This window comes from Cupressus sempervirens, chromosome 4, assembly GCF_028749045.1.
Source record: "Cupressus sempervirens isolate cs-2001-9-10 chromosome 4, ASM2874904v1, whole genome shotgun sequence".
Lineage (NCBI taxonomy): Eukaryota > Viridiplantae > Streptophyta > Pinopsida > Cupressales > Cupressaceae > Cupressus > Cupressus sempervirens.
In genome coordinates, this window is record NC_143121.1 from 446,712,900 (window position 1) to 446,738,200 (window position 25,301).

The following is a 25,301-nucleotide window of genomic DNA, read 5'->3' on the forward strand; positions in this document are numbered from 1 at the left end:
AGTGCCGATTTATTGCTGAATTTTTCGCCGAGTTTTTGCCGATTCCGATATTTTCAAAAAAATTGGGCTAGACGAGATATTGCCGAAACCGAATTTTTAAACTATGATATAGAATATCTAAAATTAAACAAAATAGGAGATGCAACATTGTGGGAATAATAGACTCACTCCCCTCTCAGTTTTTCAGCCCATTCAACAATTGATATCAGAGCTTGGTCCCTTGGTAACAGAGCTTAATCACTTAAGGAAAATCTTGTAAGGTTGGATGGATGGAAGGAGGATATCACTTGGATGAAGACCAGGAAGCTATAACGAGCGACATAGAAAGTACCATATCAGAAAATGAGGAACTCAAGGAAAATTCGAGAGATGCTAATTGATATATTGCAAAACTCAAAGACCAGATCAGGAAATTCAAGTGAAGACATAAGGAAGTGAGTTAATATCTAAAGGAATCTAAAGAAAGAATTATAGAACTAGAGCAAGAACTACAGATTCCGAAGAATTCAAATGACACTGTTGTGGATTTGGAACTGGAACTTGGTATTTCAAAAGAAATTGAAAACATTGATGAAAATCAAGAGAAACCTATTGATGGAAAGTCTGAGGTAAAGGGAAACCTAATTGATGACTCGTTAGCTTGTCTTGATTTGGATGTGGCCATGGAGGAAAGAAAACAAATTCAAGATGATGAGGAAAGTTTGTGAACAAAATAAAAGGTTGGAAAATGAATTGGAAAAACAGAAGACCAGAGTATGCGAGAATAGTGCAATCTTTGATTAGTTACTCATGTAGCAAAGAGATGACAAGGGAAAAGTGTGCTCAGAACTTATCGGTGAATATTCTGATCAGAGTAAAAAGGGGAAAGAAAAGATAACCGACAGTAATATAGATGGTGAAGTAACAAGTGAGAAGCAAGACACATCATTTAGGATGATAAGACAGCCTAATTCTCATAACTGTTTTACTTTCAATGGTAGTTTTCACAAATGCAAAATTTATGGTCATAAGGCAGTTGATTTGAAGATGAGGAAAGTTCAGAAGACCCAGTGCTCTTATTGTCATAATTTTGGTCATAAGGAAAAGGAATGCAAAAATCAGAATTCTCAGGAAAAGAAGGGAATGGTTAATGTTTTTCATGGAACTTCTTATGTATGGAATAACTTTGGGTATAAGGCTAGCCAATGTAGATCAAGGCATCCATCAGTAAAGAAAAATGTAAAATATTTCAAATGTGGGCAAACCAGATGCTATGATAAATTTTGCAGCTCTGAGAATGAATCAGCTAAGATCGAAAAGGATGTCCGAAATATTGAAATCATTAATTCACATACAAAGAAGGAATGGAGGAAGAAAGCTGAATTTGAGGAGAAATTGGTAGTGTCAGAGCTTGATACTAGCTCAACTGACAATTGAGGTTAGTGATTTAGCTCAAGGAGATCATAAATCATTTGAAAATTCTTAACCTCCCTTAGGTTGTGTTGGTTGCAAACAATTTTCTACTTACAGGAAAAGGTTAATGCACTAATGATGACAAGATGTTATGAATATCATGTGGATTACGTTAGCTGTAATAGTTTGAATAGGATTTTTTAATCATGAGCAGTTATGGCTTTAGAAGGTCATTTCAAATCTCTTGGTATTGTAGCTTGGAGTTGTGTTTCAGAATTCATTTCAAAAGAAGATTGTTTAGTTTTAGATTTGGTTCATTGCTTGTGTTTGGTGTTCTATTTCATGGATTCTTTTCCTGGGAAAGACAGTACTGTGTGAAGAACTGACATTCTGGCTGATAGGTAGATATATAGATTTCTAAAAGGAGTAGAAAATAAAATTGATTCTTGCAAGGCATAATTACTATCTCTTCGGGAAAAGCTTGATTCTAGTCTTGTGGTTACTAGTCCCGTACCGGTAACACACTTTGATGGTGGTTTCTCTTTGGAACAAAGTAGTCTAGACATTGTTTATAGCTTAGTGAGAAGGAGAAAGAACCTATGTCGGTATGTGAAGGAGAAGAAGTGGAGACTGGTGTTTCACTTGTAGGATCTGATGCATTTGATCTTGATATTATTATAAACATGGTGGATAATGGAGTGTTTGATAGGGTAAGTGGTTTGTAGATTGAGTACTCCTCAGCCTGTAATATATTTTGTTGAGGATTGTTAAGCCCAAGCCAATTAAATAAATATTGATGTGTCCATAAGCTATAATATTTGTGCCTTGGGTAAGTTGATTATGAGTGACAACAAAAGGGACCTATGTAAAGCTGCTATGCAAAAGTTTCTAGAACCGACAAAGATTAAAACTAAGGACATTTGTAGAAACAAGCTTCACAAGAATTGCATGCATACATGTATATAAAGTCTGTTGTTTCAGGTGCCCAGGAATAGTGGTATTGATTCAGATTGTGCTGGAAAGAAGAACCTAATCCTTTCATACAAAGGCTTGTTTGTGAAATTGAAAATGATAACACTAACGAACATGACCTAGAGTTGGCAAGAAGATTGTTGGATATGAAGTTTTTAGCCTATCTAATTTCTCTGCGCTCATTATAGGGTATTGAGTTACATAGAATGATTTCTAAAAGAACTTCAAACTTAAATGTTTGAAGAGCCGGTCATTAAGGCACCTCTTGATGGAGTCTTCAAAATCCATGGAAAGCCTTTTTCGCATTTCCGGAAGGGTGAAGTCAGAAACCAAGCGTAACAACAAAAGTTTGCTATTTTGGAGATAAGAAGTAAATTTAGGATTTCACAAGAGGTGTGTCTTAGGCATAGTGAAATAGTGATTTATCACCATTTTGCAAGGGACTTAGCAACAAACTTCCGAAATCACAATTTAGCAAGGCATGGTTGGGGAAGGTTGCGAAGTGGCAAAATTTTCCAAAATTGCAAGCAGTGGCTAGACTGAGCTCTGAATCAGCGGAAACCATGAATGGCAGGGATGCTGATCGCAATTTTGGAACCTGTGGTAAGAGAAGAGTACATAAAGGCGAAAATGATGATCTATCTTGGAAAGTACAAACTCAAATTATATGATTGATCAGATGTGACAAATTTTAAAGACATAAATGCATGTGAGCCCGTGCAGAATGTTTTGAAGGGACATTCAAATTGAGGGAGCATTAAATTCATTTGTTATATTACGAGAGCATACAAGTTCAGTATCATTGCAAAAATCTTGATTCAGAGGTTGGATATTTTTCATTACCAAGTTGTGTTTGCAGGAGCTGAATTTGCGAAAAAGTGGGACTACTAATCCAGGAGCATCCAATAGGTGAAGAGCCAAAACTAGTCATGCAACCAGACTTGACTCCAGAGCAGGAAGATCAATTGGACATTATTCATAGCATGTATGTTGCTGCTTGGGACTTGAGGACTAGTTATGTGGGCTACACCTATGACGACCATGAATTGGAGCTTGAAGAAAATAAAGCTGAAGTGCAGTAGATATTGGTAGAGTTCAAGGATTTATAGGGCAATTGGCATTTTGATGAAATACTTGAAATGATGTGATAACTTTAGCCGTCTTGATTATTTCAAGGTTTTTTTTATTGTTTATAATTGTAAATATTAGTTACTGGCTGCAATTAGTTTAGTATTAGTTACATTTTTTAAGAGGTCTCGAGCTCTGTGCACCCCTTCGTTTTCTATAAGAAGGGGTACTAGGACCTTAGATGTAATAATATAGATTGATATATAGTATATACAAAAAAATATACAATTGTGAAGGATAAAAGTTGTTTTTAGTTTCGGATAGGTATTGCAACTAGTCACAACCCAATTGTAAAGACTCTGTTTTCTATTCCAAAGAAGGGAAATCAATTCTCATAATTGGCATTGGTGAATTTTTTTCTTGGATTCACATTATTGTTGATAGATTGAAATTGGTGCAAACCCTTGATTATCAAAGTTCATATACATGTTTGTGCTTTGTTTAATTGGTTCTATATTCTCAAGTTATTTGTCCAGTAATTGATGGTAGTTGTCTACAAGCAGTCTAATATTTACAAACTTGTTTTGAGTTGGACTCTATTTCCCAATCGGAAAAGGAAATGGTCTTATTGATTCATTAAAATTGGTAACATTTTGTGGTTGTTGATATTCACTACTATATGCATCTGCATGCTTTGCACATATTCTTAGTACTTTAAGAATTCTAAAAGCATTCAGTTCATAATTTTGATTTCTCCTTGAAAGATTACTTGCTATTTTCAAGAGTATCATCCAAGAAGCTTGCATTAAGAAGCATTAACCCATTTCGAAAGATTATAACGAAGGTGTACCTGCCTAGCTTTTGCAGGGCCTAAAGAGGCAAGGTATTTGATTCTTGAAGGATCAAACCCATTCGTTAGCCAAATTGTTTTGAAGATCCAGCATTGAGTGGCAAGCTCATAGGATTTCAACCAACAATTTGTTAGGATTAACCATGGATAAAAATAACAATTACATGCAAATATAACCATATTAGAAAATAATAAATCTTGTAGAAGAAAACACAAGAAACAAATATTTAACGTGGTTCACTCAATCCTTGGGCTACATCCACCAACAACAGGTCTAGTAGTATTATTATCTAGTGATTACAATCCACAATCTCTTACAGCTCAATATCGTTGCAAGAAGCTACAACATCACCATACATTATAAAATCCCTAACCCTAAGCCATCTTATACAAGCTTTTGTTGCTTACAAAATTAGGGCTAGAATAAGTTGTCCAATAGAAAAAACAATAGCCAACGCCTTTTAGAATATAAGGTCATTTTTGGCTTTGGGGGTGTTGCCCTCGAAAACTCCTGTGGGGGTGTTGCCCCTCGACCCCACCCTGTACTGTGACAGGGAGCGCACCTGGGGTGCTGCCCCCAAATCCCTCTAGAAATAATCTGGGAGGAAACCACATTGAATAAACCTCTGAGTCTGATTAGGCTCCACGTCACATCACAATTTAAGTAACCAACACTTCCTTGCTACTATTATCATTTAGTTAGGAAACAAATTTTGTATTCAAGTCAAGCATGTACTAGGTAACTAAGCTATTTGTGACTGTTTAAGTTCTAGTCTGTTTAACTTCAGTAACAGGTTCAATGTTTATATACAAGTGTTCATGTATACCGCTTACACAAAAATTTCCAGCAAAATAATATTGAGTTTGGTCACTTTTGCATTAATCATTGAAACAAGAATAATTGTGCTATATCTACATGCATGTGCTCATTGATGAAAATATCTGGTTAATGTAGACATTGTCAGTGGTAACAAGGTAATCATAACTACATCAGATTTGTTGCCAACAAAATAGAATAATGGAAAGTCTGAAATCGAAGGTATTCTCGAAAGAATATAATAACAAATTTAACAGTTAACAATTAAGAAACTTACATAAAGAAGAGCAATCGAGAATGAGCTCTATATAGTCGGATTGCAATGTAATGTTCTTGTCATAAAATAAATAAATCATCAAAGCATTGTTTATGGGCTGATTGATGCAGTATATCTCGGACCCATTTTTATTTTAATTATTTCCGTAGGTGTTTCCGTTGAAAGGATTTAAATGCACAAAGAAAAACTAGCAGATGCAAAACAATTAGATGAGAAACAAAATGCGAGATTTATCCTTGTTTACCACAAATGTGGCTAGGTCCAGACTACAGAGTATTGCATTAATATAAAAAAATTGTTTACAAATGAGTAGGAGCAACATATAAATAAGCTCATTTACATTACATATGAGAGGTCTCATGAAACCAAGAGACATACTATTGGAGGGAGAAATAATATGATGACCCTTGGCCTTCAACATATCAACAAACTCCCATCTGAAGGACAACCAATGCTACAACTGATCACCCAATACCTTGCTTAAATGCTGATTTACCTTTTCTTCACAAGCCCAAGAGAAGTCCTTGTACATTCAAACTTCTTTTTGGTGACAAGCTTTGTGAATATATCTGCTGGATTGATCTTTGTGTTAATCTTCACAATTTTTAGCTTGCCCTCTTCAACTGCATGACGAACAAAGCAAGCAGGTGTCTCAACGTGCTTTGAGTGACGTTGTGATGAATGATTATTAGCCATGGAGATGGCGTTGTGGCTATCACACAAAAAAAAAAATTTTGCTTTGCTGAACTTTAAAGTCACCAAGCAATCGTTGAAGCCAAATCATTTCCCTTGCACCTTCGGAAAGAGCCAAATACTCGGCCTCAGCTGAAGAAAGAGTAATGCAATGTTGCAACCTTGAAGCCCAACTAATAGGAGCTCCAACAAACACGAAGGTATAACCAGTGGTAGACATTCGTTTATCCAAGTCTTTGGCAAGATTAGAATCAGTGAAACCTTGTAATTGAACTTTATTACATCCAAAACATAATGCATAATCTGAAGTGCCTTTCAGATACCTTAGTATCCATTTAACTGCTTCCCAATAAGCCTTCTCGGGATTGCTCATGAATCTACTCACAAGTCCCACCACATAACCAATGCTTGGGCAAGTAGAAACCATGGCATACATGATGCTACCAACAACAGATTTATAAGGAATTTTCTCCATGAATTCCTTTTCTTCTTATATTTTTGGGCAAAAACCAGAACTTAGACGAAAGTGACCAGCAAGTGGAATAGGAGCAACTTTTGCATCGACCATGCCAAATCTCTCAACAACTTTGTCAATGTATTGTTTTTGAGACAAAGTGATTTCCCTCTTTTTCCTATCCCTTGTGATCATCATGCCAAGAATCTTCTTGGCTTCCCCTAAGTCTTTCATTGCAAATTTGCTTGCCAAGTTTCTCCTTTAACTCATTAACTATTCTTTTATTTGTGCCAGCTACTAACATGTAATCGACATAAAGAAGAAGAATGATGAACTCATCATTAGGAAGTTTCTTGAAGTAAATACATGGATCTGATTCGCATCTTGTGAAATTGTGTTCAGCTATGAAGCGATCAAATTTTATATACCATTGTCTTGGGGCTTTCTTGAGGCCACACAAGCTTCGATTTAATCTGCAAAAAAGATGCTCTTGTCCATCCTTGACGTATCCTTGAGGCTGCTCCATATGCAACTCTTCATCTACATCACTATGTAAGAATGTGTTTTTGACATCAACCTGTTCCAGCTCAAGATCCCATGCTGCTGCTAATGCCAAAACAGTTTGGATGGTCTTCATTTTAACAACCAGTGAGAAGATTTCATTGAAATCTATCCCCTTTTCTTGATCAAATCCCTTTACTACTAATCTGGCATTGAAGCGTTTTCCATCTTCCGCTTTCTCTTTCAACTAATATAGGCACTTGTTCTTAAGTGGTCTTCGATTTGGCAGAAGAGATACCAAATCCCAAGTTTGATTCTTGATTATAGAATCCATTTCATCATGAATTGTTTCTTTCCATTTATCATTGTTTGTATCTTTGAGAGCAGATTTAAAAGTTGATGCTTCTGAAAATTCTGAAACCAATAAGGAAGGCTTTGCCTCTTCAACAAACAATTACTCATAATCAAAGTATTTAGCTAGCATTCTCCTTTTTCTAGCGGACCTTCTCAATTGAGGTTCTACATTTTCAAAATCATTGATGGAAGAAATTTCTTTAAATGAGGAACCGGTCACTTTGGTTCTTCTATTTATCCCTTTATTGTTAGTTTGGAAAGGCAGACACCCCTATTTCTCTGTTTCACTACATCCTTGATTAACTATTGGCATATCAGTATGTTGATCTTTGTTAGTCATAGGCTGTGTCTCAACAGAGTGACTGGCATCCATAGAAAAATTTGTAGAATGTGTGCCGTGCTGAGGAGCGACTGTAGTGAGCATGGTTTGATCATCATGTTGAATGCCCTTCCTATGCCTTGTATGTTCTGAATCGTGTGTCAGCAAGTGATCTCAAATAGAGTGCGTAGAAGGGAGAGATTTTGCGACTTAAGTATGAGAAAGTTGTGGGTGTGAAATGTCTATGGGGCCCAAACTAGAATGAAGAGGTCCTATGTTTTCTGGATGTTGAGGATTAACTACAACATTTTTTGTGTGAAATAAGCGGCTCTATGACTGTGATGGAGTGTATTGTCCATATCCAGTGTTCCCCAACACTCATCAATTGTAGCAAGTGTGATGTCCATTTGTTGTGTTCCCTTTCCAAGGCATTCCATATCACAAGAGTAGCGCTGGTTATGTGAGGATGCTAAGTTGTGTTGCAACATTTTGGTGTTTGACATATTGGGATTGGGATTTATTATGACAAGTTTTTGCCCACAGTTTTGAACGTTGCCTTGTCTATGAGCAATAAGGGGAAGAGTTTGTCTGTTTGAATGCAAGGTAATGTTAGGAGACTCATGCATTTCTGCAAACCCGCGTGGACTAGGGATATTATGGTTACCAAAAAGAGGAAAGCCTTGTATTGAAGCATCATCCGCATTGCCTGTAGGAGTGTGATATGTAAAATCCTCATCGTGGGGGGAATGATGATATATTTCAAAGGACTCAATATCATTGTTACTACCAGTAGTATCAAATTCAAATTCAAGGCTGACTGATGCACAATTTTATTGCAGGTATGAACACTGTTAACAAAGAATAGATTTGCTCCAGAATCTATATATGTTAGTACAGAAATAACAGAGATAATATAATGTTCTTGAACTTGAAATGTCTTTCAATCCTTTGATGTGCTTGCATTTATTGATTTCGATACCTTGTTTATTCGGGTGGATCAAGTATACATATCAGACGGATGGGTGTGAGGGTGAATGGTCATGTCTCCGAATGGAGACATGAACATTCACCATCACACCAGTTCGGTGTTAACTAATCATGCCTGATTCGTTACAGACTTAACACAAGTCTAATAATGTATTACCAATCATTATGAACTGTTGTCCGATATAAAATATAGATTGATAGTGATCTAAAATCAAAGGAATTAGAATATGCTTCGATCGTGCCTTATGATCTTAGACAATATATATATATATATATATGATCACCGATTTCAATTGTGCATTGTTTCACATTTTCACATACAACTATAATATATATATATATATATATATATATATATATATATAACAGTATGTGCATCATACTGGTATACATATATACATATTTATATATATGTTGTTCTCAGTTATTGTCAGACCGAGGCTACATGCTTTAACACTCGCTCTTAGCTAGGGAAGAAAAAGTGCATATATATAAGTTCTCCTTATTTGAAAAGTGATATCCTCTAGATATATTTAAGAAAATCAAGTCTCATGATATTCCCCCCAGTTATGGTGTGTACACAGGTATAAGTCTCATGATATCTACCATAAAAGATAATGGTATATCCATAGATATTATGTCACATAATATCCACCACGAGTTTGAAGATGTTGATCTTCAACAAATATCAAGTCACATGATATTGATCATGATAGTATTCTAATAATAATAAATTCTTCACCTTATGTTATTAGAATCAACATTTCATTATAAAAGATTGTCACCTTTTAATAATGTACATAGGGTAGGCCCATGAGTCATAGAGTCACACGTATGACAAAAGAGTTTACACTTTAAACATCTTTATTAAAATAATAGAAATTTAAAAAGTCGAGACTCAATCTCATAGACTTACATTTCAATCATATCAAGTTTCTTTCTGAAATGATCAACCTTCACTTTAGGAAGAGCCTTGGTGAGAATGTCAGTTGTTTGATCACTTTTATTGATATATTCAAATTGAATAGCTCTTCTTTCCACCATGTCTCTTATGTAGTGGTAAGGAATTTCCATATGCTTGGACCTATCATGAAATACTGGATTCACAGATAACTTGATTCTACTTTGGTTATCACAATGAATAGTGGTAGGTTTCATAGGCTCACAGAATAAGTTGGAAAACAACTTTCAAAGCCACACTGCTTTTCTAGCTCCCATTGCTGCTGCAATATACTCTGCCTCAGTAGAACTTTGAGCAATTGAAGCTTGCTTTTTGCAAACCCAAGACATCATGGCTGAACCTAAGCTGAAACAACATCCTGATGTGCTCTTCTGGTCTTTTACACTTCTGGCCTAATCAGAATTAGTATATCCATGTAACTCCAAGCTGTTATTCTCATATTTAAGTTCATACCCAATAGTGCCTTGGAGATACCTTAATATATCCTTTAAAGAAACAAGATGAATTTCATGAGGTTCACACATGAACTGGCTTAATGCATTCACAACATATCAGATATTAGGTTGAGTATTCGCAAGATACATTAAAGACCCAATTATCTATCTGTATAAAGTGGGATCAGCTCGTCTAGATTCAACACTTGCTTCCTTTAGCTTGTGTAAGTTGGTTTCCATAGGTGTTGACATAGGTCGACAGTTCGACATTCCAAATCTTTTCAGAATATCAACAATATACTTCTTTTGATGTAAGAAGATATTCCCATACTTCTGACGAACTTCCAAACCAAAGAAGTAATGAAAAAATCCTAAATCCTTCATTTCAAATCCAGAAGCCAAATCTTTCTTACACTGATTAATGAGATGTTCTTCTCCTATAATCAGAAGGTCATCAACATAAAGAATTAGAATCAACATATTACCTTTAGTTACCTGAAAGTAAAGATTTGGATCAACAACATTCTTGGTGAATCCAAGACTTAGAAGGTATTTATCAATCCTTTCATACCAGGTTCGGGGAGCTTGTTTAAGTCCATATAGAGCCCTCTTCAATTTACATACATAAGAGGCAGCATCATGAGTCACAAATCCTTCTAGTTGTTCCAAGTATACTTCTTCCTCAATTGTTCCATTTAGAGAAGTAGTTTTTCCATCCATTTGATGGATTTTCCAACCTTTAGCTGTTGCAATGGCTATTACAGCTCTAACTGAGGTATACCTTGCAACTTGTGCAAACATTTCTTCAAAGTCGATTCCTTCCTTTTGAGAAAACCCTCTAGCCACAAAACGAGCTTTATGCTTTTCAATGCTCCCATCTATAGCATACTTAACTTTGAAGAGCCATTTGGAAGAAACAACAAATTTTCCTTTAGGTCTAGGAATCACAAACATCATTTTTTAGTATTGACTAATATTCTTCCACCATTGCATCTTTCCAAGCTTTATATTTAAGTGCTTCTAAAGCATTTGAAGGTTTAGGGTTTGGACTCTCACACATGAATGCATTGTATGTTAATTTTCAAAGTCTTTTGCTTTCTCTGAAAGTCCTTGAAGGTGCTGCAAATTCATATCCTTCCTATATAATTTTCCTTGCCCAAAGTGGCCTTTTAGAATTATCAAGACTCTCTTCTTGAGTCTCAGGAACGATCTTAGTTTCATTTGAAGTCTCTTTAGGGTACTCCCTCTAAATCTCTGGAGCAGGAGCCTCTTCTTGGGAACATGATAAGTCATCTGAGTCTAGTTCATCTAAAGTTTTGGCTCTTTTGAAAGCAATATTTTCTTCAAAGATGACATCTTTGCCGAGTTCTATTTGTTTTTTTCTGGGTATGTAGATTTTGTATCTTTTTATTGTTTCACTAAAACCAATAAGAATTCCTTTTCTTCCAGTAGGTTCTAACTTTGTCCTTTTCTCCTTAGGTACATGAACATACATAGGACATCCAAATATCCTTAAATGACTAATGTTAGGTTTCATTCCTAAAAATGCTTCTTCAGGAGTTTTGTTGTCCAAATATGAGTGAGGACATTTATTCTGAATATAAACTATTGTATTAGATGCTTCAGTCCAAAATGACATGCTCAAGTTTCGATCATAAATCATAGCCCTAGCAGCTTCTACAATAGTTTTGTTTTTCCTTTCACCAACTCCATTTTGTTGAGGATTGTAGGGAATTGTGAACTCCCTCTTAATCTCAACAAGTTTGCAGAATTCTTTGAACATTTCAGAAGTCTATTCTTTCCCATTATCTGTTCTCAGAACTTTAATTTTCTTTTCTAAGGAGTTTTCAGTGATAGTTTTGAGGTCTTTAAATTTAGAAAGAATCTCTTCAAATTCTTTGCACTTAAGGAAGTATATGCATGTCTTCCTTGATAAATCATCAACAAATATCACATAGTACAAGAACCCTCCTATGGATGGTGTAGACATCGGTCCACATAGGTCAGAGTGCACTAGTACTAACACATCTTTAGTTTTGCTTAAACTATGAGGAAATGACTTTTTAGTGTTTTTCCCTAAGGCACAACCTTTGCAAGGTTCATTGTGAATATGACTTAATTTGGGCATTCCCGTAACCAACTTCTTGATAGATGTTAGAGCACGAAAGTTGATATGACCTAATCTTCTATGCCATATTTTATTTGCATCTGAAGTCTCACGAACAGGTGCAAGATTTTTCTTAGTGCAAAGCTCATATATTAGTCCTTGTCATACTTCTATTGTTAGAGCCTTCTTTATGGTTGAATTCTTAGGCCATGCTAGTACCTTACCTTCCATGAATGCAATTCTATAACCATCATCTTCAAGTGCAGATATAGATATTAAATTCCTTTTAATACTTGGTACATAAAGAACTCTAGAAAGCTAAATAGAGTTTTCGGATTTCAATTTGATGTTACAGGTCCCAATTCCTCTTATAGAATTTGTAGAATCATCACCAATCGTAACTTCATCTGTTTCTATTTGCATGCTTTCTAGGTTATCCTGATATCCAGTGATGTGTCTTGAAGATCCACTGTCAATTATCGAAGTGTTGGATTTGGTTGATATTTGACTAGACAATGCTGAATAGAAGGCATGCTTCTTAGATTCATGACCTTCATTTGATTTATCAGATTTGGCAAATGACGCCTGAAGTTTAGATCGATCAAGACAATTTAGTGCATAATGCCCATATTGATCGCATCTGAAACATTGAATTTTGGACAAATCTTTCCTCTATTTTTACTGTCCTTTTCCGTGAAAGTTTCTTTTCCTTTTGTTGTTCTTCTTCTTTCCCTTATGAGAGTTGGTGTTAAGAACATGAATGTCTTCATCTAAGGTTTTAGGTTTTCCTTTGATCATTAATATCAATTCTTCTTGAAGACAATCAGATCTCAATAAATCTAGTTTTGGAATTTTAGATCTTGCACTTATACCTTGTACATAGGACTCCCAAGAATTTGGTAGTCCTCCTAACACTATTAGTGATAACTCTTGGTTGTCAATCTCATAACTAATAGAGGATAATTGATCTCTCAATTCTGTGATTCTCATGAAGAAGGCGTTCACTGTTTCTCCTTTATTCATGCTGATATTACTCATTTGTCTTTTAAAAGCAAGTTTTCTTCCAATGTTATTTACTATGAATGCATTTTCAAGAGCTTTAAGCATGTGATATGGTGTAGCATATTTTGCCACAATAGGCACTACGTGATCTCGAACAGCGTCCACAATTATCTTCATGGCTTTCTCATTATTTGCGATCCATTCAGTTTTCTTAGGATCGTCTTTAGGTTCTTTTTTTTCTCTTACAAAAGATTCCAATTTGTTTTCTTTTAATAACATCATTATATGAAGTTTCCTAGATTCAAAGTTATCGACACTTGTAAGGTGGTGTTTGAATCTTAACATGTTTCTCATCTTGAAGAGAAATGAGAGACTGCAATTTAATGTGAAACTTGATCTCTTAAACTTAATGAGATCTCTCCTTAACAAAGCTTTGATACCATGCAAAGTTTCTTACTAGATATCAAATTCGAGATTGACCGATGCACAATTTTACTGCAGGTATGAACACTGTTGACAAAGAACAAATTTTCTCCAAAATCTGTATATGTTAGTACAAAAATAACAAAGATAATATAATGTTCTTGAACTTGAAATGTTCTTCGATCCTTTGATGTGCTTGCATTAATTGATTTCGATGCCTTGTTTGTACAGGCAGATCAAGTATACATATCACACGGATGGGTGTGAGGGTGAATGGTCATGTCTCTGAATAGAGACATGAACATTCACCATCACACCAGTTTGGTGTTAACTAATCATGCCCGATTTATTATGGACTTAACACAAGTCTAATAATGTATTACCAATCATTATGAACTTTAGCCCAATATAAAATATAAATCGATGGTGTTCTAAAATCAAAGGAATCAGAATAAGTTTCGATCATGCCTTAAATGATTTGGTCTACAGGGGTATTGAGTTATATGGAGATTTGTGGAGACCTTTCTACTCAAGGGATATTCCATATGAGATGATTATCCTTCAAATGTAGGGGTACAATGAGAACATTGCTAACATTTATATTGCTGACCCAGATTATGATGACGATATGTGGGTGTCTGATGAGTTGATTTTAGTGCATAGTGGGGTTGTCTTTCACAATCTTATGGCGATCTACTTGTTAAGTTGGCTACTTCAAGAAGATAGTAGTTCGATGAGCACTTTTTCCTACTCCAAGGGATCATGTTGATAGGCTGATTGGGATCCAGGAGTTGACATGATAGGAGCTTTGAATTATAGGGTTCACAACGACTGGGTTCACATGTTGGAATATAGAGTTGTTATCTTTAGTGTAATACTATAGGAAGGCGAATTAGATTTTTTAGATTGATTTGGGATCTACGGATCTCATGGATGGATCAAGTGCACTTGGACACTTTGCTTCACAGTACGACATGATTTTATTTCAATTTTTCTAGATTGGGTTGTAGTACAACTTGCAGACTGGTATGGGATCTTGGTATTGGTTTACCAATTCTTGATTTCTCGAGGACCAACAATCTCAAGGAGGGAGGACTATAATGTCCCATTTGAGACATTTGGAAATTACAAGTCAAGCTTATAAAACAGTTTAAAAGTGACTTTTGGAGATAAGCCAAAAATATTTTTATTTAAAAGGGTAAAAGGTGACAAAAGGGAAAGAAGACAAAAGACAAAATGGAAAGTTCAACACTCACTTGATGGAACCTTCAAAGAAGAATGAGGAGCTCATTTTGAGCATGCTTGGATACTGGATTCGATTTCAGTTTCCCCTTGGAGAACTTGGAAGCTTTCAACTTTCATTTTTAGAACCTAAGAACGGAAACCTTCAAGGTCATTGGTGGATTGGACACAAACCTGATTCATCAGCTATGGTGAATTCACAATAGAGTTCACATTTGGAGTTACATATGCATTATTGGCATTGTATTTAAGATTGGATTTTGATTATGTTATTTTATTGTTGTTTATTATAATGCAATAACAATTCTGAGGATTTATATGAGCAGTTGCTCTGGTTTATTTGCTGGTTTTATTCGTATAAAATTATCTACATATATTTCTGGAAATTACTGAGAGATTTTGGGAACGATATCTAAACGGGATAGTACTTTGCTAAGAGGCATTGGCTACATATGGCTTTATCCACTTCATCAAAAGGAATAGACTTACCTCTAGATAAGAAGAGAAGCTAGTGGTCATGCACAGTGCTCTTCGACTTCAAAATTGTCAAACTCTAGAATATCACCAAATTTTAGCTTTATGACGGAACGTTGATCACAAAGATGTCCTAGGTTGATTAGGAGACATAGGGATTGGTGGATCTTCATTGAATGAGGTGGACCCCCATAGTTAGTGACTTAGAGGACTTTGATTTTTATGTAATGTTAGAGAGATGCAGATTAGGGGCAGCGGTGTACTTTTTTTTTTGTATTTTCAATATTTCATATTTTAACAAAATATGAAACTTGTACCATTGGGCATTTTGTTGTAAGTTTGTAACTTGTATTTTTCTTTTTAAATGTCACATGCATATTGACAATGAATTATGCAAGAAAGATGAATTATGTTTTGACATTTTCTGATTTGTTTGACTTTGACTCTCACGTGAACTCCCTTTTTAACACATGCTATACTTTAAGGTTCTATAATGTATATATGAATGCTTTATCATTGTTATCATATGAATATTTAAAATTTCTCTACATATTTTAATTTTTCCTTTTTTTTAATAGGGCCGTCTCCTCCACCATCACCAAAATTAGCCTAAAAAATTGGGGTCTTCAAAATGTGTCCCCTTGTCACCTATTGTCTGTGTCCTGAAAAATCAATAGCTAATATCAGTTGAAATATAAATGGTAAAATTTTATCAAATATTATTTGTTCAAACTTCAAGTTTGATATCAAAATAATAATATCAATTTCAAATATCAGTTTTTAGTATCATATGGATCATCATCATCATTGTCATTACATGAGAGAACCACAAGCAATGCCATTGCCACTCACAATAAAAGTGTGCTTGCTTTCGGACTCCTCAAGTGCAACATGTGGAAAAGTGAATTCATCCAATTAGGTTGCTATGGGCCCCATATTTGACAAGTTTGTGTGGTTTATGGCTCAATTTTCCTAGTAGCTTGAGGGAAGTACCCCTCATGAGGGTCTTGCTACAGGCAGAAGTGGTAATGTTCTTATTCATGGCAATAAAGAAAAACCAAAGGTGGATTTGTTTTTGAAATAAAAGAAAATGTCTTTTCTAAAATGCAGAAAAAGGAATGATTTTTCTGTAGTTGGTTTTCATTGTATCCTTACTGGGTTCTTGTGGGTTGATCCCAAACAAACCCACCTTCCTAGGTACACACATTTACAACTTTTGGTGGAACAGACATAGTTGTGCATCATATGGTCCCTTGCCAAATTTAGTATTTTAGCCCAAGATTGAAGTCGTAATGGGGGTTAGTAGCTCAACATAAATGGTGGATGAATAGGAAGAAAAGGATAACAAACTAGATGAAATTCAAGCACTTTAGAGGGAGATTAAAAGAGTGTTTGTAGAAGGATTTGGTGGTGTAATTGTAGAGGGTTCATCGGTTACTGTTGATCAAATGATGGCTTCTCTAGGGCATTAGAGAGGGCTAAAGTTGATCTCGGGATTCACTACCATTAGGTGATTGAAAGCAATCAAAAGAAAATCTCTAAGAAGGATGGTGGTGGTTCTAGTGTGGGTGCAAGAGTGGTTAGTTGTGGCGGAAATAGCTAGGTTTCCATCTTACCTTGGTTTAGTGATTATTAAGGATGGAAAATCTCTTTGGTAATAGATTGAGATGTGTGGGTGCTCTATTTTGTCCCTTTTCTTAGTTGGGAAGTAACTAGTAAGTTTTCAATTTTTATATTTTCAGACTGCCTTGGAAGGGCTGCTTGGATGGGACAGCCTTTTTGTTCCTCTATTGTTTGTGTGGTTTAATTTGGTGTCTTGAAGTAGGTTAAAAAACAAAATATTAGTCCAGCTATAGAAATATTAATCTCGTGCTATTCTACCTCAAATATAAACTTTTTTTTTGTATCCTTGTAGAAATATCTGTTATCATTATATTTATTATATTTGACAATGTGACAATGCTTACAAGTGGAAAATCTCTGGACTAAAACAAAACCAAGTTGTTCTATGCATGTAATATCCCTAACCAGATATTTCCCCGAAACCCTTATCAAAATCTCACAAAATTTAACAAATACATTCATGCAATGATTTTTCAGATTTCACCACCAAAACCCCAACAAATAGCCAAATAAGAAAAATTCAAAATATTATTGCAATAAATCTCCAACAGAAATATATTTTCAAAAATAATGTTTCATTGAAGTTTTTCAACAAAATGACCACAAAATCCAATCGTAAATACAATAACTCAAAGAAACGTGAATCGGAATCAGATCGGAATCGGCAAGGCCGAATCGAATCGTGAATCGGCAATGAATCGGCGATGAATCGGCAAATTTGAAAAAACCCTTTAAATTTAAAGATTTTAACAATTTAAAACTTATTTCATGCACCCTTTATTGAATATAACTTAAGCACACTATAACATCATCAAATAGAAGTTAAAACTTAACATACATAAACATGAAACATAAAATCCATCACATACGTAACTATGTTATCTAAGATTCTAAAATGTAAATTGTAGGCTAGCTGAAGTAAATAGAAATCAAATGATCATAATGATTTAAATCATAGAATGTATGTAAGATGATCCATAAGACATCAAATCATAAATTTATGTAAGAATCTAAGATGAAGATCCATGAAAGTTTGAAACTTTGAAACATATGTCTATCAATGATTTAGTATCAATATCTGTAAACAAAATATAAAAACAAGGCTCCAGCTCAAGCCTCAGGCTCATAGTCATCATCATCCTCAACATCATCCTCAAGCTCGGCTACAGCCTCAGCCTCAGCCTCAGCCTCTGAGTATCCAGTCTGCCTAGTAGCAAGGCGTCTAATGTAGGTCCTAGAGGACTGTCGAGCCATATCTCCCGCATATAAGATGGGCTCACGAATGTCGCTAGGGCCTGTGTCTGTGCGTGCACGTGTGCGTCTACCAATGCCTGAAGAACGTGCTCTAGCTGCCTCAGCCTCTATATCCACCTGGTCAATCCACGCACGGTCTTCCTCAGTGAAGACTGGATCTACAACCTCTGTGAGCCACTCTGATTCTGGATCAATCTCCTCCAGAATGATCGGAGAGGAGTCAGTGCCCAAAATCTGTCTGATCCTAAGACGGAGGTTGTAATGAACGAAGACAAGATCATTCAACCTCTGCACTGTCAACCTGTTTCTCCTCTTCGAGTGGATGTGCTCGAACATGGACCAACTGCGCTCACATCCAGAAGCGCTGCTTGGCTGACTCAGAATACGAATGGCAATTTTTTGAAGTTTTGGGGTTGTGGCCCCAAACATTTGCCACCATCTATCTGAAATAAGGGAAAATAAAAATAATTAGTCTCATTTACAAATTACAAATTACAAGTTAACTCTAAAATTACATAATCAACTTTAAGTTTAGAATCTAGATTCATGAACATTGAATATATTATTTAATTTTTACCTGGCTGTATTGTTTCCCGAGCATCTATGGCTACCCTGCTAGAGAAAAGTGGCCCTTCTTTATTATTGAACTTATCAAGCTCAATAATTGCAGCACTGCTATCCTCATCAGTACTCAACCTCTGGATCACTGTATATAATCCGGTGAGAACCTCCTCATCCGCCTTGAAGTCAGGACGGAAACGAAATGCCGAATTCAAAAAGTAAGCTGCTGCATGGATGGGTCTGTGGAGCTGATTCTGCCATCTCCTATCAATGATGTCCCAAATAGGGGCATACTTCTCTTGCACTCCTGCATACTGAGCTCTAATGGCCTCCTTGGCCCTATCCATGCCCTCATATATGTAGCCCATAGAGGGCTTCTCCCCATCAGCAGTTCGTAGGAGAGATACAAGAGGCTCAGTGGCCTACATATAAAGTAAAACAAAAATTTGAGTCAAAACTTAAACATAGAATAATTCAATAATATAAGGTAAAACTAAATCATTAAACAATTAGCATAGTAAACTGTAAAATATTAAATGTTAAATTGCAATAAAATTACCTTAAGTATTTCTCTAGCAGGTTTCCAAAAACCATCATCATCAAATATGCAATCCACCACATCTATCTCTGCAGTGGTCGTAGCATAGGAAGATGAAATCCACTCCCGCCCAACAAACATGCTCCTCAAATCATCCCTTGATGTCAACAAGGACTGCAAGGTGATGAAATTCGAGGCAAACCTCGTGATCCCTGGACGAGCTAACTCTTTGTCTCCTGTGTACTTCCTCATTGTGCTAAGGACAAATGAATGATTATAAATAAACTTACATATGTTTTTTGCCCTTTCCACACATGACTTGACCCACTCAAGTTTGCCAATTTCCTCCAACATGAGGTCAAGGCAGTGTGCTGCACAAGGGGACCAAAATATGGTGGGGTGCCTCTCCATCAAAAGTTTGCCTACAACAATTTTAAGATAATTAGAAATTCAAATTTCAAACATGTTAGAACTTAGAACTTAGGAAACTTAGAAATTCTAAGTTAGAATTAGAAAAAGTTCAAAATTCAAATAAATTTATTTTCAAAACTTAAAAAGTTAAAAGTTTACCTGCAGCAACATAACTTGCTGCATTATCCGTCACCACTTGCACCACATGTTGTTCCCCCACCTCTGCTATAACTTCCTCAATAACCTCACATAAGTATGTGGCGTTTTTTACATGAGCAGAAGCATCAATGGATTTGAGGAACATGGTATATCCTACAAGTAACAAAACAACGAATTATAATTACTATTAGCAATCAACAAATCAAAATTTGAAATAGTCAATCACGATTCAAAATTATGTATGTAGGAAAGTAGAATGATCAATCACCTCCACAGGATACAAGAAAATTGAGGAGTGTTCTTCCCCTCCTATCTGTCCAACCATCAGTCATGATGGTGCAACCCTTTTCGATCCACTCCTTCCGGTTGTCCTCAAGCTCATGCCTCATATCCTCAACCATTTCCTCCAGGAGGTATCCACTCAACTCAGCCTCAGTTGGGGCTTTAAACCCCGGACCACAAATGGCAACTGCATCTATCATGTTCTGCCAATAAGGAGTCCTGTCACAAATAGATAATGATATTGATTAGAAATTTAGATGTCAAAAACTAAAATCATAAAACAAGTAGATATAATTAAAGTTTTACTTTTACTTTTAACTTTAACTTTGAAGATAACAAAGAATAAAGAATCAATTACCTGGCTGCAATAAATGGAATGTTGCAAAAGTACCAGAATTTGCAAATCTCTTTTCTGGCAGCATCATGAATCTCCTTGTTCAAACCCATGCCCTCAAGCGTGGGTTGGGAGCCAGGAGTAGTGCGGGGCACAAAGTAACTATCCATTCTGCTTTTCCGCACTCTAGGCCGCAATAGGTTGGTGTTGGACTCTATCTCAGTATGAGACCGACTACCACTAACACTCACATGAGCACTAGCACTAGGATGAAAAGGAGGCCTAGAAGAACCCTCCCCAACACAACCTACGGATGCGGAAGCTGATGCAGATGCACTTGCAGATGTAGATGCGGTTGCGGATGTGGGAGCACGGGAGCCAATACCTCTTAACCCTTCAAGTTGCATTTTCTTAGTCAACTTGTCTTGTTCAATTTTTTCTAATGCCACTAAACAAGAGCGTTTTGCCTCAGCGGTTTGTTGAGTGCAAACTGTGACATCATGGCCAGGTATGCCAGCAATGTGGTATTTCAATCTATAGATACCTCCCGAATTTATTTTTTCTTTGCAAAATATACATTTTGTTTGATATTTGGTTCTCCCAGGAAACTCTTCATTATATTTCCAGCATTCATCTTTTTTACCCATTGTGGAAATTGGAAAATGAAAGCAAAGGGCTGCTGCAATAAAAAAATTCATGTAAAAAATCAAAGTTTGCAACTAATAAACAAAAACTACAAAACAACAAACCCTAGTTTGCAATTTAGTAAAACTAAAAATAAAAAACATTCAAGATTTGCAAATGAACACTAAAAAAATTTAACAAAAAATGCATACTACACTAACATGCAAAAAAAAAACCAACACTTACCTCTTGCAAATGAGTTGAGGAGTGTTGATATTGACTCCTTAATGCTCCCAATGCAATTTATGGCCTCCCCAAATGGACTTCTGATCTCTTTGGTGCTCTTCCTTCTTGCCGGTTGGAAACCTATGGATTCTCTTTTCTCTTCTTCTCTCTCACTCTTCCTCTCTTCTACTCATACTAAGCAAATAGAAGGCTCTTTAGGGTTATAACAAAGAGGAAAGTCAACTTAGAAAGCAAATAAAACATGTGTTTTTTTAAAAAAATTGAACTTTCTATCCTTGCTGCCGCGGCCGATTTCTGGAGATTCACGATGGCGATTTTGGCGATTTTTGCCATGAATCGCCGATTTTGCCGATTCAGGCGATTCACGCGAAAAAATCGCCACCAGCGATTTCCGATTCCAAAAAAATCGGGAGCCATGAATCTTATCGCGATTTCGGCGATTTCGGCAATTTCATGGCGATTTTTGGAACTATGCAATAACTACAACAAGACTGGATAATAAAAAAGATGAACTTGGAATACAGTGTGAAACACTTTCATGATGTCTCCAATTGACAATGGGTTTCCATCCACAGTCCAAGATTGAGGGTTTCCGTCCTCACCTGTTGAAAGCTGAAGCTTTTGAAAATAACCCTCCAAGAGAGAAAATGAAATCCAAATCTCAAAAATTAACTATGTTGGAAATGAGCTCCTTCTTCCTTTTTAAGAACAAACAAGTGACTCTTCACATTCGCCTTTCTGTTTCTTTATTTCCTTTTTAAACTTTTCCCTCACTTGAGGAAATAAAGTGCCCATAGATAATAAAGTGGCATTAACAATATGTGCTTAAGTTATAAAACCACTTTATAATAAATCAGTTAAATCTTTGGGAATTAAAATCTCTAATCAAATGAACTCAGATATGCATGTGTGATAGCTCACTAGAAAGGTCTCAACAAGACACTCCTAGTCCAACCTTGAAATGCCAAGAATGTTGAGTTGTCCGACTTACTGAAATTTGTAAGTGTCTAGAAACTCTACTAAAACACCCCCGATTAGCTTGCAACTAAAATTGCCTACGCCAAAAATTGCTTTGATCATATAGCAAGCCTAGTTTGCCCATGGGACCAAGGAAAAATAGGCTAATAGCACAACAAAACTCACTGGCTAGAAAAGGGGACAAATGGTAAAATATTATTAAATATTATTTGTTCAAACGTCAAGTTCGATATAAAACTAATAATATCAATCTCAAGTATTAATTTTCAACATCATATGGATCATCGTCATCATTATCATCATTGACATTAGATGAGATAGAAACATTTGAAGAACCATAAGCAATGCCACTGCCACTCACTAAAAGCGTGCTTGCTTTCAGAGTCCTCAAGCGCAACATGTTGAAAAGTGGAAGCATCCAATTAGTTTGCTATTGGCCCTCATATCTGACAACTTTTTGTGGTTCATGGGTCAATTCTCCTTGTAGGATGAGGGAAGTACCCCTCACAAGGGTCTTGATATAGCCAGAAGTGGCAATATTCTTATTCAAGGTCAACAAAAAAACCAAAGGTGGATTTGTTTTGGATTAAAAGAAAATTTCTTTTCTAAGATGCACAAAAAGGATGATTTTTCTTTAGTTGATTTAACTTGCATCCTCATTGGGTTCTTGTAGGTTTTTCCCAAATAAACCCACCTTCCTAGGTACACACCTTGTGTTCTTCTTTTGGTGGAACAAACATAGTTGTGGATCCATACAGTTCCTTGCCAGATTTAGTAATTTAGCCCAAGGTTGTAGGTGTTGTAGGGGTTAGTAGCTCAACATAAATGGTGGATGGATAGGAAGAAAAGGAGAACAAACTAGAAGAGACTCAAGTACAGTAGAGGGAGATTAAAAGTGTATTTGTAGAAGGATTTGGTGGTGTAATTGTAGAGGTTTCATTTGTTAGTCTTGATCAAATGATGGGTTGTGTAGGGCTTAAAAGAGGGCTAAAATTGATCATGGGGTTTGTTAAATTTTCAGAAGATCGCTAAAAATGTAGTTACATTTCCTTTTGGGTATATGTGTTCCAAATGCAACATCCTCTTTGATTTATATATAGAGAATAAGTCATGAATAGACATGTCTATTCATTAGTTAGATAATTAATATAATTACTACTTTATATATATATATAATTTTCTCATATAGCAATAACCTTATATCTCAAATATAAAGAACACACATATAATAGGTTTGGCCGACTGAAGCTATCAAACATCAGTAGTCCCTCTTAGCTTAGAAGGATAACCACATAAGAATAAATATTATTTCAACGTAATATTACAAATTACAATTTTAAGGATATTTCATTTAATATCTTAGAAGATTTCCACCATTTGACATTGCATTTGATATCATGAGTATTGGCCAACTCATGATACTCACCGGGTACTCAAAAGGTTTTGATATCACATTTGATATCAAGAGTATTGGTCTCCAAACATATCAATGATATTCAGCAAGTACTCAAAATAAGGTTTGATATCACATCTGATATCAAGAGTATTGGCCTCCTAGGATATCAATGATATTCATCAAGTACCCAAAATAAGGTTTGATATCGCATATACTATCAAGAGTATTGGCCTCATAGAATATCAATGGTATTCACCAAGTACTCAAAAATAGGGTTTGATATCACATTTGATATCAAGAGTATTGGCCTCCCACAATATCAATGATATTCACCAAATACTCTTTGAGTAATGGCCTTCCAAAATGTTGAAATGCAAGACATTCACCAGAACTCAATTTGTTTGATCTATAATACAAGTTATTGTAAAATCGTCACCTTACATTAACTTTTGCAAATACAAGTTATATCATTTAAAAATTGTCACTTCTCCATGATGTACACAAGGGGTAGGCCCATTAAAATCACATAGTCACGACGTATATTCATGAATCATAGTCCTCTTGATTGCAACAATTTATTGATCACTGGAGAATCCATCTCAACACGGTTTACTCCCTCTTAATCAATATGACCAAGATCACTGAAGGTTGACTAAATCATATCCTCTATCAGCTCCCTCTCTTTCAAGGTTGCCTCTAATGAAATGTTAGGCTCCCTCTAAATCTCAATCTCCCTCTTCTTGCAATAACATTCTTGGAGGAAAAGATCAAGGCACATAGCTCTTATAATAATGAAAATCACATATAATAATTATTCTCAATAATAATATTATTATAAGAGCATGATGAATAAATTCTATTCCAATATTTGAAATAGTTATTAATATATTTATCATAATATATTTTCAGAAGCATATTATATATCCATAGATATATTATAATCACATATGCCTACATAAATTTATCTCAATATACATACTTATAATACATAGTAAATTATTTCATATTTACTATGTATTATAAGTTTATAACTAAACAATTTTATTAGTTATTAACAAAATCCTCATCTGCTTTAGTATATTCTAACAATATAGAATTTGGGCTAACATCTTATAGTAAGGATAAGGGATCCGTACCTCACTTGCATAGACCCTACCTTATGTGCTTGTGTGGACGAAGCACTAAAATCCAAATTAAGAAGTTCAGTTATGAATCAAAATCAACACACAAGACCATGTTGTCAATGGTGTTAAATGTGACATCTGTCAAAATAATAAACCTTCAAACATATTTGTTATACTCTTACATATATTTATTATATGTCCCTTTGAACCCTTAATGGTTGAGGAATAGTCAAACCACAAGATATTATCAATCTCGTGATCCCTGTTGCATCTGATCTTATTGCACATCATAAAGAAACCCATTATCATGCCAATTATACCGACGACAAGCAAAGATAAAGCTAAAGAAATCTCCTTTACAAGCCTCGACAATTCTTCATTTGTAATAGAAAATGTGTCATCTACTTAAGCCATGGATTATGACTACAAGCCCTAGTAGACAGT

At 35.5% G+C, this 25,301-nt stretch overlaps 3 protein-coding genes across 5 annotated transcripts in view; 1 reads left to right on the top strand and 2 right to left on the bottom strand.

The window, feature by feature from the left end:
• Nucleotides 1-25,301, top strand: part of PNG1 (peptide-N-glycanase 1) — a 286,311-nt gene that overhangs the window by 212,625 nt on the left and 48,385 nt on the right. The gene's annotated exons all lie outside the window — the stretch shown is intronic.
• Nucleotides 17,865-19,842, bottom strand: LOC149561919 (uncharacterized). The gene is made up of 3 exons (XM_089825432.1): nt 19,325-19,842; nt 18,782-19,187; nt 17,865-18,647 (listed from the first exon to the last, which is right to left on the bottom strand). Exons 1-3 carry the CDS (start codon nt 19,712-19,714, stop codon nt 18,061-18,063), a joined length of 1,383 nt encoding a protein of 460 aa, XP_089681558.1. The 5' UTR covers nt 19,715-19,842; the 3' UTR covers nt 17,865-18,060.
• LOC149561920 (uncharacterized) lies at nt 19,834-21,278 on the bottom strand. Its single transcript, XM_089825433.1, has 3 exons — nt 20,514-21,278; nt 20,142-20,374; nt 19,834-20,026 (listed from the first exon to the last, which is right to left on the bottom strand). Exons 1-3 carry the CDS (start codon nt 21,185-21,187, stop codon nt 19,854-19,856), a joined length of 1,080 nt encoding a protein of 359 aa, XP_089681559.1. The 5' UTR covers nt 21,188-21,278; the 3' UTR covers nt 19,834-19,853.